This window comes from Anoplopoma fimbria, chromosome 5, assembly GCF_027596085.1.
Source record: "Anoplopoma fimbria isolate UVic2021 breed Golden Eagle Sablefish chromosome 5, Afim_UVic_2022, whole genome shotgun sequence".
NCBI lineage: Eukaryota > Metazoa > Chordata > Actinopteri > Perciformes > Anoplopomatidae > Anoplopoma > Anoplopoma fimbria.
Window position 1 is genome coordinate 19,133,172 of NC_072453.1, and position 18,455 is coordinate 19,151,626.

At 43.6% G+C, this 18,455-nt stretch overlaps 1 protein-coding gene across 1 annotated transcript in view; it reads left to right on the top strand.

The window, feature by feature from the left end:
• The window catches only part of LOC129091209 (rho GTPase-activating protein SYDE1), a 15,367-nt gene extending 6,046 nt beyond the window's left edge, over positions 1 to 9,321 (top strand). The window contains 13 exon segments of the mRNA XM_054598736.1: positions 1 to 336; positions 483 to 815; positions 1,411 to 1,603; positions 2,101 to 2,264; positions 2,757 to 2,915; positions 3,034 to 3,122; positions 4,307 to 4,444; positions 5,864 to 5,990; positions 7,006 to 7,181; positions 7,305 to 7,554; positions 7,697 to 7,758; positions 7,761 to 7,992; positions 8,459 to 9,321. The exon segment at positions 1 to 336 is cut by the window's left edge and continues 45 nt beyond it. Coding sequence (XP_054454711.1) covers positions 1 to 336; positions 483 to 815; positions 1,411 to 1,603; positions 2,101 to 2,264; positions 2,757 to 2,915; positions 3,034 to 3,122; positions 4,307 to 4,444; positions 5,864 to 5,990; positions 7,006 to 7,181; positions 7,305 to 7,554; positions 7,697 to 7,758; positions 7,761 to 7,992; positions 8,459 to 8,649 — 2,450 coding nt within the window. The 3' untranslated portion in view covers positions 8,650 to 9,321.
• The last annotated feature ends 9,134 nt before the right edge of the window (positions 9,322 to 18,455 follow it).

Below are 18,455 nucleotides of genomic sequence, written 5' to 3' on the forward strand. Positions count from 1 at the left end.
AGCGAGCCTATCTGCAAAGCCTGGATCGCAGCAGCCGAGCCTGGGTGCTGTCTTCTGGAAAGACCTCGGCTCCGGATGAGGCCTGTGGGGCGAAGCGGGAGAGCGACAGCAACATCTGGTACAACCCGATTCCTGAAGAGGAGGAAGCAGGAGGTCCACGCAGGGAGATGGAGATATGGAAGAGGAGGGACGAGAGGACGGGGCCATCAGATACCAGAGCACAGCTAGGAGGAGTGCTGGTGGGGTCAGCCGAGAGTCGTAGCGGTGAATGTCCACTGGAGGGCACCAGCCCCAGTGTTAGCCATCATGCTGATGACATCACCACAGAAAACACAGGTAACTACTCCACCTGAATGTCTTCTACCAATAATGCAGTGGTCTGACATATTTATGCTCATGCCAAATGCATTCTCACTTCGTTTGTAACTAGTTTCAGGTCAAAAGATTCCAATGTTGTAAATCTTTGTGTCTCTCTCCCTCAGATCCCGCCTCCTTAGACGTCAGCCCCGCCCCCTCAAAGAAAGGGGGCGTGTCAGGAAGTGTGATTGACAGGCTGAGGTCTCCAGGTACTGTGAGGAAGCTCTCCCTAAAGATGAAGAAACTCCCCGAGCTGCGCCGCAAACTCAGCCTTCGCTCCTCCTCTCGTGCCCATCGCCAGGGAAACGAAGGCAAAGGGGGCGGCGACGAGTTGACCAGTAAGACTTCATCATCGTCTGCAGCCAACCAGAATGTGATCAGCAGATATCACCTGGATAGCTCCGCCCCTCCAGCCAGACCACTGCGGCGATCCTCGAGAGGACGCTCAGCCAAAGGAGGTCAGGTCTACTTTAATGTGGAGACTTTTCCACATTACAACCAGATGACATTTAATACGCTTTCATTTACACTTACCTGCCACATATACGTGTCTCTTCTGGACAGAATCTGATTAAATTAGTTTTGGTTTTCTAGGACATTTATATTTGGTAGGTCTTTAGAAGGGCCATCTGCTTGTGAAGGAGTTTAAGGGTTAGGGTTCGTTTAAGAAGTTTGAGCGTCTCCTCTCTGTCGTTTAGGGCTCCAGTCAGGAGGTCTGGGAGATTCCCCACCTCTTTCATCCCAAGTGCCACTGATTTACTTTCTAGCATAACAAATGCACATTATCACTCCTGGACATGTGTTCTTGGTATGAATCCATTTCCTTGATGCAGGTCTAGGATTTATTGTGTTGAGGTGTCTTTGATGATGTCTTCTTGTATTCAGTTTTCATGTGAAGCCTTTCATGTGAAACTCGTTCTGTCCAGTGGGACAGTAAAGATGACCTTAAAGCATGCATGTAGCAATGCACCTACCCCCATGCTAGCTATCGCTAACTAGCTGAACTCCTTCTCCTATGTGCTGAATCAGTGGAGCATTTTTTTTCCCTTTTAGGTTATCTTAGTGATGGGGACTCCCCCGAGCTGCTGCCACGGCAACAGGCTCCTCCTGTAACTTCCCAAGAAACGGCGTGCGACATGAGTTCGTTCCGACTCTACGTGGGCTCCGATCCACCGAGATGCAGCCAGCGGGTGACAGGTTTACTCACCGTCCATCTGCTGGGCCTGGAGGAGATGAAGACCAGCAGGTAAGATCACCATCCAGAGTAACACCGGGACCTAGCTAAGAGCAGCTAACAGCAGCTAACATAAGATGGTTTGAAGGTTGATGCTGACCGACAGTTAAAGACAAATGATCTCCCGAGAGCTGAGCTTCTAGAAAAGAAAAAGAATTGGGATGTTTTCCTCCAGCAGCATCTGGTGGACATAAGAGGAACTTCAGCTGAACATACTGCCACATCTGTTCTTCTCCCTCCTTAAATACCCATGAGCCTCAGCTGTTGTTTCTATGGAGAAGAAGATGGTAGAGACACAAATCTGAGCTGTAGCAAAAAAAAAATGTCATAGTAAGAGAATTCACCAACAACTAACCTTACAATCAGCAGTGTTGTTGTGTTTTCAATGTTCTAGAGTTACGTTAAGGACTTTGACTCCAGAAACAAACACAGTCTTTCCTGTTTGTTTAAAACTCTTTAGTCGTCAGTAAAGATGGTGTCCTTCTCCCCGTCGGTGTTTGTCCTCTCAGGTCAGAGGTCAGTAAGGAGGTCTTCCTGGTCATCCAGATCGACGGGGTGACGAGAGCAAGGACCGCCCCTCTGACCCTGAGAGGCTCCTCCCTCCCGTTAAACCACGCCTTCCACCTGCAGCTGGAACGAGCTCGGCAGCTCCGCATTGTGGTGTTAACTCCAGGTACTTCTGATACTTCTACTACTACTTCTACTATTACTACTAGTACTGCTGGTAAAACCAGGAACCTGGTCTGTGGTCTGGGTGGAGTCTACATCCCCCCACTCTTTAAAGGTCCACTTCACAACAGCAGTGATTGATTTATTGATTTATTGATTTATTGATTTATTGATTTATTGATTTATTGTACATGTTCTGCCAGTCAGCTCATTATTTTACGGTTTCAGATTATTAATATTAAATGTATTCAGTTAATAAATGATGATGTGTTATTAAAGATTAAACAACCAGCAGTTTATAACTTCATTACAAAGAGTTGCACCTTTAAAATGATCAACACATGAATGATCAATAATTTAAAACAATTTTATTCTACATGATGACTCTACTTTGGTACTTTATCGATACGAATCTGTAATTACTACACTGAGGTACCTGAAGTAAAACTACTGACAAAGAGTCTTCAGTACTCTTGATGTGTTTCTGTCTCTGCAGTTGGTCCAGCAGCAGCCGGATCAGGATCAGGATCAGGATCAGGATCTGGATCTGGATCTGGATCAGGGTCTAAATCAGGACCAGATCAGACTTCAGCTGGTCCAACCAGGAACCTGGTCTGTGGTCTGGGTGGAGTCTACATCCCCCCACTCTTTAAAGGTCCACTTCACAACAGCAGTGATTGATTTATTGATTTATTGATTTATTGATTTATTGATTTATTGATTTATTGATCGTTGTGGTTTGAATGTATAAATAAGTATTTTCTGTCTCTCAGGGAGTCGCAGTCAGCAGCTCTGTGTGAAGTTAGAACCCAGAGGACTTCTTTATGTCAAACTGTCTCTGCAGGAGAACTGGGACAAACAGGTACACAGTGATACTACTGTAATACACAGGTACACAGTAATACTACTGTAATACACAGGTACACAGTACTACTGTAACACACAGGTACACAGTGATACTACTGTAGTGGTACACAGTGATACTACTGTAATACACAGGTACACAGTGATACTACTGTAACACACAGGTACACAGTAATACTACTGTAATACACAGGTACACAGTGATACTACTGTAATACACAGGTAATACACAGGTACACAGTAATACTACTGTAATACACAGGTACACAGTGATACTACTGTAACACACAGGTACACAGTGATACTACTGTAACACACAGGTACACAGTGATACTACTGTAATACACAGGTACACAGTAATACTACTGTAATACACAGGTACACAGTAATACTACTGTAATACACAGGTACACAGTAATACTACTGTAATACACAGGTACACAGTGATACTACTGTAATACACAGTACATACTACTGTAATACACAGGTACACAGTGATACTACTGTAATACACAGGTACACAGTGATACTACTGTAATACACAGGTACACAGTAATACTACTGTAATACACAGGTACACAGTAATACAGTAATACACAGGTACACAGTGATACTACTGTACTACTGTAATACACAGGTACACAGTGATACTACTGTAATACACAGGTACACAGTAATACTACTGTAATACACAGGTACACAGTGATACTACTGTAATACACAGGTACACAGTGATACTACTGTAATACACAGGTACACAGTAATACTACTGTAATACACAGGTACACAGTGATACTACTGTAATACACAGGTACACAGTAATACTACTGTAATACACAGGTACACAGTGATACTACTGTAATACACAGGTACACAGTGATACTACTGTAATACACAGGTACACAGTGATACTACTGTAATACACAGGTACACAGTAATACTACTGTAATACACAGGTACACAGTGATACTACTGTAATAAACCGTCTTAAAGCTTCACTTCACTTCACGGCTAAACGCTTCATACAATCTTTGCTCATCATAGTTTTCTTAATGTACTTTAACTCTTCTCAGTGATACTATGACCTTCATCAGAGCTCCTGCAGATAACAGCCACCACATGAAAAGTACCGATATAAATACTACTACCATCCCAGGCTGATTGGTTGACTTTGTCCTGCAGCCCAGCAGTGAGTCGTCGGTTCCTGCCAACGTGTTCGGGGTGGAGCTGCACCACCTGGTGGAGAAAGAACGATCCTCATCCCTGATCCCTCTGCTCATCCAGAAGTCTGTGGGAGAGATCGAGCGCAGAGGCCTGAAGGTATCCGTCCTCTCGTTATGAGCTCCTCTAACGGAGGAAACAAACTCATCAGGTCCAGCTGTGAAATAGCTGAAAGGTAACAAAGACGAGTTTCCAGTAGAAGCTGAGGTGAGGAACCTGACATCTCCTCAGCCAATCAGATTCATCCTCAATGTGTTACTTGACACTGAGTGACCAGTGACCTCGTCCATCCGGTGAAGACCAATCACAGCACAGTAATATCAGCCAATCACAGGACAGTAATACCAACCAGCCAACCACAGTACAGTAATACCAACCAGCCAACCACAGTACAGTAATACCAACCAGCCAACCACAGTACAGTAATACCAACCAGCCAATCACAGTACAGTAATATCAACCAGCCAATCACAGTACAGTAATACCAACCAGCCAACCACAGTACAGTAATACCAACCAGCCAATCACAGTACAGTAATACCAACCAGCCAACCACAGTACAGTAATACCAACCAGCCAATCACAGTACAGTAATATCAACCAGCCAATCACAGTACAGTAATACCAACCAGCCAACCACAGTACAGTAATACCAACCAGCCAACCACAGTACAGTAATACCAACCAGCCAACCACAGTACAGTAATACCAACCAGCCAATCACAGTACAGTAATATCAACCAGCCAATCACAGTACAGTAATACCAGCCAATCACAGTACAGTAATACCAACCAGCCAATCACAGTACAGTAATACCAACCAGCCAATCACAGTACAGTAATACCAGCCAAACACAGTGCAGTAATATCAACCAGTCAATCACAAAACAGAAAAACCAACCAGCCAATCACAAAACAGAAAAACCAACCAGCCAATCACAAAACAGAAATACCAACCAGCCAATCACAGCACAGTAATACCAACCAGCCAATCACAGCAGAGAGTGAACAGAGGACAGTGTGCAGAGATGAGCTGGGGTTTTATGAGTCGGTTCATTAAACCAAATCCAGTCAAAGAAACCAAAAACAAACAAACTTAATGTTCATCTGATTGATCATATTTATTTAAATTCACTTGGTTCGGTACTGAAGATAAAGTTTATGGTCTTGGTGTCAAACACGACCAGACCAATCTGCTCTGACCAATCAGGTGTTGTTCAAAACAAACAACACCTGATCCGTCTGAAGGCTTTTCTGTCCAGTCAGGACTTTATCCTCCTCTGACTGCTGTTCAAGAACTCATCTGTCTCTCTGTGTCTCTGTCTGTCTGTCTGTCTGTCTGTCTGTCTGTCTGTCTGTCTGTCTGTCTGTCTGTCTGTCTGTCTGTCTCTCTGTGTCTCTGTCTGTCTGTCTGTCTGTCTCTCTTCCCCTCTTTCGATCTGTCTGTCTGTCTGTCTGTCTGTCTGTCTGTCTGTCTCTCTCTCTGTCTGTGTCTCTGTCTGCCTGTCTGTCTCTCAGGTGGTGGGTCTGTACAGACTGTGTGGTTCTGCTGCGGTGAAGAAGGAGCTCAGAGATTGGTTTGAGAGGAACAGTTCAGCGGTCTGTCTCAGCGAGGACCTTTACCCCGACATCAACGTCATCACAGGTCAGTCAGCTTCAGAGACAATAACGTCTCTTTGAGTCCTCAAGGTCATACTGGGTCATTACGATCCAGTCAGCAAGGTCGTGACCTCTGGGTGCTTTGTGCAGGGTCACCTGACCCACACTGGACCTAATAATAGAGATATTATGGTGAGGGACCGGATCTCCTTGTTAGTCCAACATGTCTCTACAAGTCTCTAGACCTGATGTACATGACAAAGTCCTGATCCTGGTCGATCAGACGTCCCTGCAGACTCATGGCTTTGATGACTTATATTGGTTTTAAATGGCCAAAAGTGTTATGAGGCGTGTCCATCTTCTTTGATGCCTCTTCGTCCTCCTTGTTTTGAGTGTGGAGCGTCAAATGAGGACCTAGCTGTGACTTCTGCTGCCACAGAATCTGTTCAGAGATTTTCACAGGGGATGATATTCTATTAAAGAAATCATTTGTTAATTAATAAATCTAATACCTATTTCTGCTGATGTATAAGAATACATTGCCGGCGGCTGGTCGCTTGATCGCAGACCAAAATAAGACTTTGTTGTTGAAGGGTTCTAGTGTTCTCTGCAGGACTGGGTCTGAACCAGGAGACAACCTCTTGGTCGGAAAAGACCAAACTTGCTTCATTTTGAGGGCCATCAAAACCAAAGTGCAGCTCAAAACTGTCGTTCGCAGACCGATGGGTGACGTCATGGGGGAGTCCTTCCACCTGCTCTTTACAGTTCATGAGCTGAACTCAAACAAAGATGCTTATTGAAGCTTCACTCTGTAACACTTCTGTACACCTGTGAGTGTTTCTGTAGTCCCAATGACTCCAAGAGAGCTATACGTCCTCTATCTGGCAATCTGACATCATCTAGTTCAACTTTCATCGATATCACATTGTGTCCACGTCTCTCAGGATCAGTATCAGGTGTCCATGATGAGCAAACAATGAGATCCGGCTGCTTCAGATCTGAAGCCGGCAGTAGGAGCAGGTCCTCAATGATGTTCCTGATTGTCTTTTGTGTTTTCTCAGGTATACTGAAGGACTACCTGCGGGAGCTTCCGTCTCCGCTCATCACCAGGACTCTGTACCAGGTTGTCAGGGAGGCCATGACCCTCCGACCCCCACATGCCCCACCTGGGACCCCGGATCCCCAGCTGGCCCAGAGCACTGTGGAGCTGCTGTCCTGTCTGCCACCTCCAGAGAGGGTAACACAGAATACTACAACAGCAGTACTACTACTGCAGTACTACACTACCTACTACTTGACATGAAGCTGGAGAATGGATGAAGTCAGACTTTTTCTCTCTGGATACATGTCCTCTCTTCAGGCCACGCTGTCTCTCCTGCTGGACCACCTCAGCCTGGTGGCGTCCCTCAGCTCCTCCAACAGGATGACACACCAGAACCTCGCTGTCTGCTTCGGCCCGGTGCTCCTCACCCCAACCCAGGAGGCCTGGAGGGGGGGAAGAGGAGGAAGAGGAGGAGGGAAGGGATTCAGTCATGGTGAAGAGATGGCGAGCGCGGTGGACTTCAAACGACACATAGAGGCGTTGCACTACCTGTTGCAGCTGTGGCCAGGTGAGACAGGAGGCGCTGCAGAGTCATTAACCACAAACTCCCCCCACTTCAATGCTGTATTGTTGCTATGGAAACCGCCTTACCTTTAGCAGATGTCACTTTGTTCAGCATCTTTTGTGGCTTTTCTTTTCTTCTTCCTCAGTGCCGACCCATCGATTCCCAGCAGATGACCACATCGATGTCTCCCCGCCTCCCTCCCCGCCCCTACTAATAACCCCCTTGGGCAGCAGCAGTGGCATCCTGCACTCCAATTGGCTCTGCCCCAGAACCCGGAGGAGGAGGTTGTGGTGTCACGACGGGGTCGTGGTGGCCTGGCCCGGCTGGAGAGTCCGCCACCGATCAACCGATACGCCGGAGACTGGAGCATCTGTGGACGAGATCTTCTGTCCAGACAGGAGGCTGATTATGACGAGGTGGCAGGAAGTGAAAGTGACGGAGGTAAAGAGGCGACAGTGACACTGAAAAACACTCTTCCTCTGTACAGTAGATAAACGTCTTTAGAGTCTTTAGACATCAGCAGCTTCACAAACAGCAGCCAATTGTCCAGTTCTGTGAGTCAGGTCCACATAAGTTGATTCGGAGACGAGTCAAAGTAAGAGACGGAAAAACAAGCTGATTTTGAGGTTGAAGACAAGTCCAAAAACAGTTCCTATTTAATATTCCTCATCTATGTCCTTCCTTTGGTTCATACATACATTAAAGTCTGAAATGTGACAGGAACAGTAAGCAAAACTCACTTTCAGGATATGTTTATTACCTCAAATCGTGAATCAGTTGTTTTTTTTAAGCTCCTACATCGACACAGTTTGTCTTAAACAACAAGTAATTTCCAAACCTTCTCAACATGTTGATCAGTGCTCTGGTCCTCCTGATCTCTCACTCCTTCTTGTTGCTGCTGTTCCAGGCAGCGGGGATGAAGAGGAAGAGAAGAAGAAGGAGGCGTGGTCCTTAGAAGGAGGAGGAGGAGGTCTGTACGTGGACGAGTTCTTGGATTTTGATGCTCCATTTAACTGCCGACTCAGTCTGAAAGACTTCGACGCTCTGATCCACGACTTAGACCGCGAGCTGGCCAAACAGATCAACATCTGTCTGTAGAACCAGTTAATTTATTTCTCTGATCCAAAGGTAAACAGAGGTTTTCGTAGGTGTTGACCCTCAAAAGATGTGAACTGAACTGTGTTCTTGTTGTTCTGGGTATCAGGGTAGCATCCTGTTGGATCCTGTTGGATCCTGTTGGATCATTTTGGATCCTTTTGGATCCTTTTGGAACATATTGGAACATGTTAGAATCTTTTAGAACCTGTTGGAACATGTTCAGCTGTTTGCACTGTTAAAGCCATAATTTCACATGTTGAGACTTTTAGTTGAAGTGAACAAACTGCAGAACTCATCGCTCTGCTGCTTCTGTCACCCCAACCGCCATAATGCCGAACTTGAGGCTTATTAACGTCAGTCCATAAACCAAAGGGTGACGTCACAGTGACTACGTCCACTTCTATACAGTCTATGTTGTTAGTCCTGCAGGTTTCTGTACCCTCCTGCAGGTTTCTGTACCCTCTGCTGGTTTCTGTACCCCCTGCTGGTTTCTGTACCCCCTGCAGGTTTCTGTACCCCCTGCTGGTTTCTGTACCCCCTGCAGGTTTCTGTACCCCCTGCTGGTTTCTGTACCCCCTGCTGGTTTCTGTACCCCTGCAGGTTTCTGTACCCCCTGCTGGTTTCTGTACCCCCTGCAGGTTTCTGTACCCCCTGCTGGTTTCTGTACCCCCTGCTGGTTTCTGTACCCCTGCTGGTTTCTGTACTGTTTCTGTTTCTACCCTCTGCTGGTTTCTGTACCCCCTGCTGGTTTCTGTTTCTGTACCCCCTGCTGGTTTCTGTACCCTCTGCTGGTTTCTGTACCCCCTGCTGGTTTCTGTACCCCCTGTTGGTTTCTGTACCCCCTGCTGGTTTCTGTACCCTCTGCTGGTTTCTGTACCCTCTGCTGGTTTCTGTACCCCCTGCAGGTTTCTGTACCCCCTGCTGGTTTCTGTACCCTCTGCTGGTTTCTGTTTCTGTACCCTCTGCTGGTTTCTGTACCCCCTGCTGGTTTCTGTACCCTCTGCTGGTTTCTGTACCCTCCTGCTGGTTTCTGTACCCTCTGCTGGTTTCTGTACCCCCTGCTGGTTTCTGTACCCTCTGCTGGTTTCTGTACCCTCCTGCTGGTTTCTGTAACCTCTGCTGGTTTCTGTACCCCCTGCTGGTTTCTGTACCCCCTGCTGGTTTCTGTACGCCCCAAGAGGTTGAGCAGCAGAGCGAAGTGAGCTGCAGCTGGTCGTCAGTTTTTTCACGGTACAGAGTTTTAACTGTGATGACTTTGTGAAACCACAGAAGGAATACGATGCCATACTCAGTGTTAGCAATGATGAAGGTGTTGCTTTGATTTGCTGTGTGTGTTTGTTCTTCTTGTTTTTTGACAGAATTTCTTTTTTTGCACAAGGATAATAAGCACTTATGTTTTTTTATTAAAGATGACAATGTTTCTATGCAGATGTAACCAAAGTGTTGAAGCACAGTTCCTGTTGGAACAGACCACAGCAGCTTGTCTGTAAGGCTTATTAACCCAACTATTAAACACATTATTATTATCATTACCAGTATGATTTTTGTTAATAAGCCAATGATTTTTACTAGCAGTGCTATGAAAACCAAATTTCTGTTTGATCAAGTACAAAGACAATGATGAGAAGTTCGGAACACAAGTTCAGTTTGAAGATGTAATTGCAGTTTGAGGGCACAGTCAGAAATGAGCAAATTTACCATCAGAGCAATATTCAGCTCCTGGTTATGTCCGTTCTATGGGAGCAAAGGGGCTTCAGTGATCTTTGAACAACGAAGTCGCAGCTTTAACCTCTAGCAAAGTGTGTGTGGGGGGACATGGTAGATGGGGACATGGTCGATGGGGACTTGGTAGTTGAGGACGTGGTAGATGAGGACATGGTCTATGGGGACGTGGTATATGAGGACATGGTAGATAAGGACATGGTAGATGGGGACGTGGTAAATGAGGACATGGTCGATGGGGATTTGGTAGATGAGGCCGTGGTAGATGAGGACATGGTAGATGGGGACGTGGTAAATGAGGACATGGTCTATGGGGCCGTGGTAGATGAGGGCATGGTCTATGGGGACGTGGTAAATGAGGATGTGGTAAATGGGGACGTGGTAGATGAGGACATGGTAGATGAGGATTTGGTAGATGGGGCCGTGGTAGATGGGGACATGGTAGATGGGGACATGGTAGATGAAGACATGGTAGATAAGGACATAGTAGATAAGGACGTGGTAAATGAGGACACTGTCGATGAGGACGTGGTAAATGAAGACATGATAGATAAGGCCATGGTCGATCGGGACGTGGTAGATGAGGACGTGGTAGATGGGGACTTGGTAGATAAGGACATAGTAGATAAGGACATGGTAGATAAGGACATAGTAGATAAGGACATGGTAGATGGGGATATGGAAGATGAGGACCTGGAAGATGAGGACCTGGTAGATGGGGACGTGGAAGATGAGGACCTGATAGATGAGGACATGGTAGATGGGGTCATGATAGATGAGGACTTGATAGATGAGGACATGGTAGATAAGGACATAGTAGATGAGGACGTGGTAGATGAGGACATGGTTGATGGGGACGTGGTAGATGAGGACATGGTAGATGGGGATATGGTAGATGGGGACTTGGTAGACGGGGCCGTGGTAGATGAGGACATGGTAGATAAGGACATAGTAGATGAGGATGTGGTAGATGAGGACATGGTAGATGGGGACATGATAGATGGGGACGTGGTAGATGAGGACATGGTAGATGGGGACATGATAGATGAGGACTTGGTAGATGAGGACATGGTAAATAAGGACTTGGTAGATGAGGACATGGTAGATGAGGACATGGTAAATAAGGACTTGATAGATGAGGACATGGTGGATGGGGACATAGTAGATGAGGACGTGTAGATGACGACATGGTCGATAGGGACGTGGTAGATGAGGACCTGGTAAATGAGGACATGGTCAATGGGGACATGGTAGATAAGGACATAATAGATGGGGACGTGGTCGATGGGGCATGGTAGATGGAGACGTGGTATATGAGGACATTGTAGATAGGGACATGGTCGATGGGGGATGGTAGATTGGGACTTGGTAGATTGGGACATGGTCGATGGGTATATGGTAGATAGGGACGTGGTAGATTGGCACATGGTCAATGGGGCATGGTAGATTGGGACATGGTAGATTGGGACATGGTAGATGGGGATATGGTAGATGGGGAGTTGGTAGATGGGGCCGTGGTAGATGAGGACGTGGTAGATGGGGACATGATAGATGAGGACTTGGTAGATGAGGACATGGTAAATAAGGACTTGGGAGATGAGGACATGGTAGATGAGGACATGGTAAATAAGGACTTGGTAGATGAGGACATGGTGGATGGGGACATGGTAAATGAGGACATGGTAGATAAGGACATAGTAGATGAGGACGTGTAGATGACGACATGGTCGATAGGGACGTGGTAGATGAGGACCTGGTAAATGAGGACATGGTCAATGGGGACATGGTAGATAAGGACATAATAGATGGGGACGTGGTAAATGAGGACATGGTAGATTGGGACATGGTCGATGGGGCATGGTAGATGGAGACGTGGTATATGAGGACATTGTAGATAGGGACATGGTAGATGGGGGATGGTAGATTGGGACTTGGTAGATGGGGATATGGTAGATGGGGACTTGGTAGACGGGTATATGGTAGATAGGGACGTGGTAGATTGGCACATGGTCAATGGGGCATGGTAGATTGGGACATGGTAGATTGGGAGTTGGTAGATGGGGCCGTGGTAGATGAGGACGTGGTAGATGGGGACATGATAGATGAGGACTTGGTAGATGAGGACATGGTAAATAAGGACTTGGGAGATGAGGACATGGTAGATGAGGACATGGTAAATAAGGACTTGGTAGATGAGGACATGGTGGATGGGGACATGGTAAATGAGGACATGGTAGATAAGGACATAGTAGATGAGGACGTGTAGATGACGACATGGTCGATAGGGACGTGGTAGATGAGGACCTGGTAAATGAGGACATGGTCAATGGGGACATGGTAGATAAGGACATAATAGATGGGGACGTGGTAAATGAGGACATGGTAGATTGGGACATGGTCGATGGGGCATGGTAGATGGAGACGTGGTATATGAGGACATTGTAGATAGGGACATGGTAGATGGGGGATGGTAGATTGGGACTTGGTAGATGGGGACTTGGTAGACGGGGCCGTGGTAGATGAGGACGTGGTAGATGGGGACTTAGTAGACGGGCCGTGGTAGATGAGGTCATGGTAGATAAGGACATAGTAGATGAGGACGTGGTAGATGAGGACATGGTCGATGGGGACATGATAGATGAGGACTTGGTAGATGAGGACATGGTAAATAAGGACTTGGTAGATGAGGACATGGTAGATGGGGACATGGTAATTGAGGACATGGTAGATAAGGACATAGTAGATGAGGACATGGTTGATGGGGACGTAGTAGATGAGGACGTGGTAGATGAGGACATGGTCGATAGGGACGTGGTAGATGATGACCTGGTAGATGAGGACATGGTAGATAGAGACATGGTAGATTGGGACGTGGTAGATTGGGACATGGTCAATGGGGCATGGTAGATTGGGACGTGGAAGATGAGGAACTAAATGGACTGTACTCGTATATCTCTTTTATAGTTTTTCGACCACTCAAAGCTCTTTAACACTTCATGTCATCAATCACCCATTCACCCATTCATACACTGTTGACAAAGCATTCAGGAGACATCAACTAGAGGATGATCTTCTGATTGAGGGACGACCCTGAGCCATAGACGGCCATTCATCTATAATTCATATCTATTATGTTTATTGACACTCTGCATGTGTTCATACACCTGATAGAGTTCATACTGACCTCTGTTTCCTTATATGGGAGAAAATGTAACATGTCTCTATCGCTTTGAAACCTCCCATGATTGGTTCTTTAGGAGGTAAATAATTCTTCAACATGATCATGTGACCTGTTGACATTAAATTAAATTAAATTAAATTAAATTCAATTAAATTCAATTAAATTCAATTCAATTCAATTCAATTCAATTCAATTCAATTCAATTCAGTTTATTTTGTATAGCCCAAAATTACAAATTTGCCTCAGAGGGCTTTACAATCTGTACACATGCGAAATCCTCTGTCCTTAGACCCTCACATCCTCTGTCCTTAGACCCTCACATCCTCTGTCCTTAGACCCTCACATCCTCTGTCCTCAGACCCTCACATCGGCACAGGAAAAACTCCCCTAAAAAAACTTTAACAGGGAGAAAAAATTAAGAAACCTCTGGGAGAGCGACAGAGGAGGGATCCTTCTCCAGGATGGACAGAAGTCAATAGATGTCATGTGACCAGAATGAACAGCATAACAGAGATACAACACATTCAATGTATATGACATAAATGATTCATATAATCACAGTAGTAAGCAGAGTAACCAAGGAAACAATAAGAATACTGAGAAAAGCAGCAATGAATATAGTAGAATTAAAATAATGATATAGGGAATATTGTTAGTAATGTGACTAATAATAATAATCGAAATAGCAGTGGGTGTCAGCCGGGTCACAGCAGGAGGCACGACCACAGTCCAAATATAACCCCGATTCATGGAAACCTGAGAGGCGAGAAAGCAAAAAGGGCTTCAGGGTAGAAGCAAAATCAGTAATGTGCATAAATAGGAGATTAATACATAAAGATGGAGGGAGAGAAGAGGAGAGAGGAGCTCAGTGTATCCTAGGTAGTCCCCCGGCTGTCTAGGCATATAGAAGCATATCTAGAGGCTGGACCAAGGAGAACCAGAACCAGCCCTAACTATAAACCTGAACCAGTCCTAACTATAGACCTGAACCAGTCCTAACTATAGACCTGAACCAGTCCTAACTATAGACCTGAACCAGTCCTAACTATAAACCTGAACCAGCCCTAACTATAAACCTGAACCAGTCCTAACTATAAACCTGAACCAGTCCTAACTATAAGCGTTATCAAAAAGGAAGGTCTTAAGCCTGCTCTTAAAAGTGGTGAGTGTGTCTGCCCCCTGGACTGAAGCTGGAACCTGGTTCCACAGAAGAGGAGCCTGATAACTGAAGGCTCTGGCTCCCATCCTACTTTTATATACTCTAGGAACCACAAGTAACCCTGCATTGATGGAGCGCAGCTCTCTAGTTGGGTAATATGGAACTATAAGTTCCTTAAGATAAGACGGTGCCTGGCCAGTTAGAGCTTTGTAGGTGAGGAGAAGGATTTTAAATTCTATTCTTGATTTAACAGGGAGCCAGTGCAGAGAAGCTAATACTGGAGTAATATGATCTCTTTTCTTAGTTTTTGTTAGAACACGTGCTGCAGCATTCTGGATCAACTGTAAAGATCTAAGAGACCTATTAGAGCAGCCTGATAATAAGGAGTTACAGTAATCTAGTCTAGAGGGAACAAATGCATGAACTAGTTTTCTGCATCGCTTTGAGACAGGATTTGCCTGATTTTCGCAATGTTACGTAAATGAAAAAAGGCTGTCCTTGAGATCTGTTTTATATAAGAGTTAAAAGACAGATCCTGATCAAAGATAACTCTGAGGTTCTTAACGGTAGTGCTGGATGCTAGAGCAATGCCATCTAGAGAAACTATATCGTTAGATAATTGATTTCGAAGGTGATCTGGGCCTAGTAGGATAACTTCTGTTTTTTCAGAGTTTAACATTAAGAAGTTACAGGTCATCCAGGTTTTTATGTCCTTAAGACATGCTTGAAGTTTAGAGAACTGGTTAGTTTCGTCTGGCTTAATTGATAGATATAACTGGGTATCATCTGCATAACAATGAAAGTTTACTGAGTGTTTTCTGATAATATTCCCTAAGGGAAGCATATATAAGGTAAATAAAATTGGTCCAAGAACAGACCCTTGTGGAACTCCGTGACTGACCCTGGTTTTCATCGAGCTTTCATTGTTTACATATACAAACTGAGATCGGTCTGATAAATACGACTTAAACCAGCTGAGTGCGGTTCCTTTAATGCCTATTAGATGCTCCAATCTCTGTAATAGGATTTGATGATCAATGGTATCAAATGCAGCACTAAGGTCTAACAATACAAGTACAGAGACAAGTCCTTTGTCTGAAGCTATTAGAAGGTCATTGGTAGTTTTCACCAGTGCCGTCTCTGTGCTATGATTCACTCTAAATCCTGACTGAAAGTCCTCAAATAAACTATTGTTATGCAGAAAGTCACACAGCTGATTAGAGACTGCTTTCTCAAGGATCTTAGAGAGGAACGGAAGGTTAGATATAGGTCTAAGGTTAGATATAGTCTATAGTTAGATATAGTCTATAGTTAGATATAGTCTATAGTTAGATATAGTCTATAGTTAGATATAGTCTATAGTTAGATATAGTCTATAGTTAGATATAGTCTATAGTTAGATATAGGTCTAAGGTTAGATATAGTCTATAGTTAGATATAGGTCTATAGTTAGATATAGTCTATAGTTAGATATAGTCTATAGTTAGATATAGTCTATAGTTAGATATAGTCTATAGTTAGATAGGTCTATAGTTAGATAGGTCTATAGTTAGATATAGGTCTATAGTTAGATATAGGTCTATAGTTAGATATAGGTCTATAGTTAGATATAGGTCTATAGTTAGATATAGGTCTATAGTTAGATATAGGTCTATAGTTAGATATAGTCTATAGTTAGATATAGTCTATAGTTAGATATAGTCTATAGTTAGATATAGTCTATAGTTAGATATAGTCTATAGTTAGATATAGTCTATAGTTAGATATAGGTCTATAGTTAGATATAGTCTATAGTTAGATATAGGTCTATAGTTAGATATAGGTCTATAGTTAGATATAGGTCTATAGTTAGATATAGGTCTAAGGTTAGATATAGTCTATAGTTAGATATAGGTCTATAGTTAGATATAGTCTATAGTTAGATATAGGTCTATAGTTAGATATAGGTCTATAGTTAGATATAGGTCTATAGTTAGATATAGTCTATAGTTAGATATAGGTCTATAGTTAGATATAGTCTATAGTTAGATATAGTCTATAGTTAGATATAGGTCTATAGTTAGATATAGTCTATAGTTAGATATAGGTCTATAGTTAGATATAGTCTATAGTTAGATATAGTCTATAGTTAGATATAGTCTATAGTTAGATATAGGTCTATAGTTAGATATAGTCTATAGTTAGATATAGTCTATAGTTAGATATAGTCTATAGTTAGATATAGGTCTATGGTTAGATATAGATATAGTCTATAGTTAGATATAGTCTATAGTTAGATATAGTCTATAGTTAGATATAGGTCTATAGTTAGATATAGTCTATAGTTAGATATAGTCTATAGTTAGATATAGGTCTATAGTTAGATATAGTCTATAGTTAGATATAGTCTATAGTTAGATATAGGTCTATAGTTAGATATAGGTCTATAGTTAGATATAGGTCTATAGTTAGATATAGGTCTATAGTTAGATATAGGTCTATAGTTAGATATAGTCTATAGTTAGATATAGTCTATAGTTAGATATAGGTCTATAGTTAGATATAGTCTATAGTTAGATATAGGTCTATAGTTAGATATAGTCTATAGTTAGATATAGTCTATAGTTAGCCAACACCTCTGGATCTAGAGTAGGTTTCTTAAGAAGAGGTTTAATTACAGCTAGTTTGAAGGCCTGTGGTACATGGCCCGTTAGTAAAGACAGATTGATCATTTCTAATAAAGAATTGCTAATTAAAGGTAAAACTTACTTAAGCAGCCTAGTCGGAATCGGGTCTAAGAGACAGGTGGAAGGTTTAGACTTAGAAATAGTTAAAGTCAATTGTTGAAGGTCGATGGGAGAAAAGCCATCTAAATATATTTCAGGTTCTACAGCTGTGGATCGATGGGTACTGGTTGAGGGCAGTGGATTATACATTTAGTCTCTAATAGTTAGAATCTTATCATTAAAGAAGTTCATGAAGTCACTACTACTGAGGTTTATAGGAATACACGGCTCAACAGAGCTGTGACTCTCTGTCAGCCTGGCTACAGTGCTGAAGAGAACCCTGGGCTTGTTCTTATTTAAATCTATTAATGCTGAATAATAGGCTGCTCTAGCATTACGGAGGGCCTTCTTATATATTTTAAGACTGTCTCACCAGACTAACCGCGCTTCATCCACACTGGTGGAACGCCATATCCTTTCAAGTTTACGTAATGTTTGCTTTAATTCACGGGTTTGAGGGTTATACCATGGAGCAAACCTCCTTTCTTTTATTAGCTTCTTTTTTAGAGGAGCTATAGAGTCTAGTGTCATTCAGTGAGCATGCAGCACTATCAACAAGATGGTCAATCTGAGACGGACTAAAGCTAGAGTAGGAGTCCTCTGTTATATGGAGACAGACTAAAGCTAGAGTAGGAGTCCTCTGTTATATGGAGACAGACTAAAGTTAGAGTAGGAGTCCTCTGTTATATGGAGACAGACTACAGAGTAGGAGTCCTCTGTTATATGGAGACAGACTAAAGTTAGAGTAGGAGTCCTCTGTTATATGGAGACAGACTAAAGACAGACTAAAGTTAGAGTAGGAGTCCTCTGTTATATGGAGACAGACTAAAGTTAGAGTAGGAGTCCTCTGTTATATGGAGACAGACTAAAGTTAGAGTAGGAGTCCTCTGTTATATGGAGACAGACTAAAGTTAGAGTAGGAGTCCTCTGTTATATGGAGACAGACTAAAGTTAGAGTAGGAGTCCTCTGTTATATGGA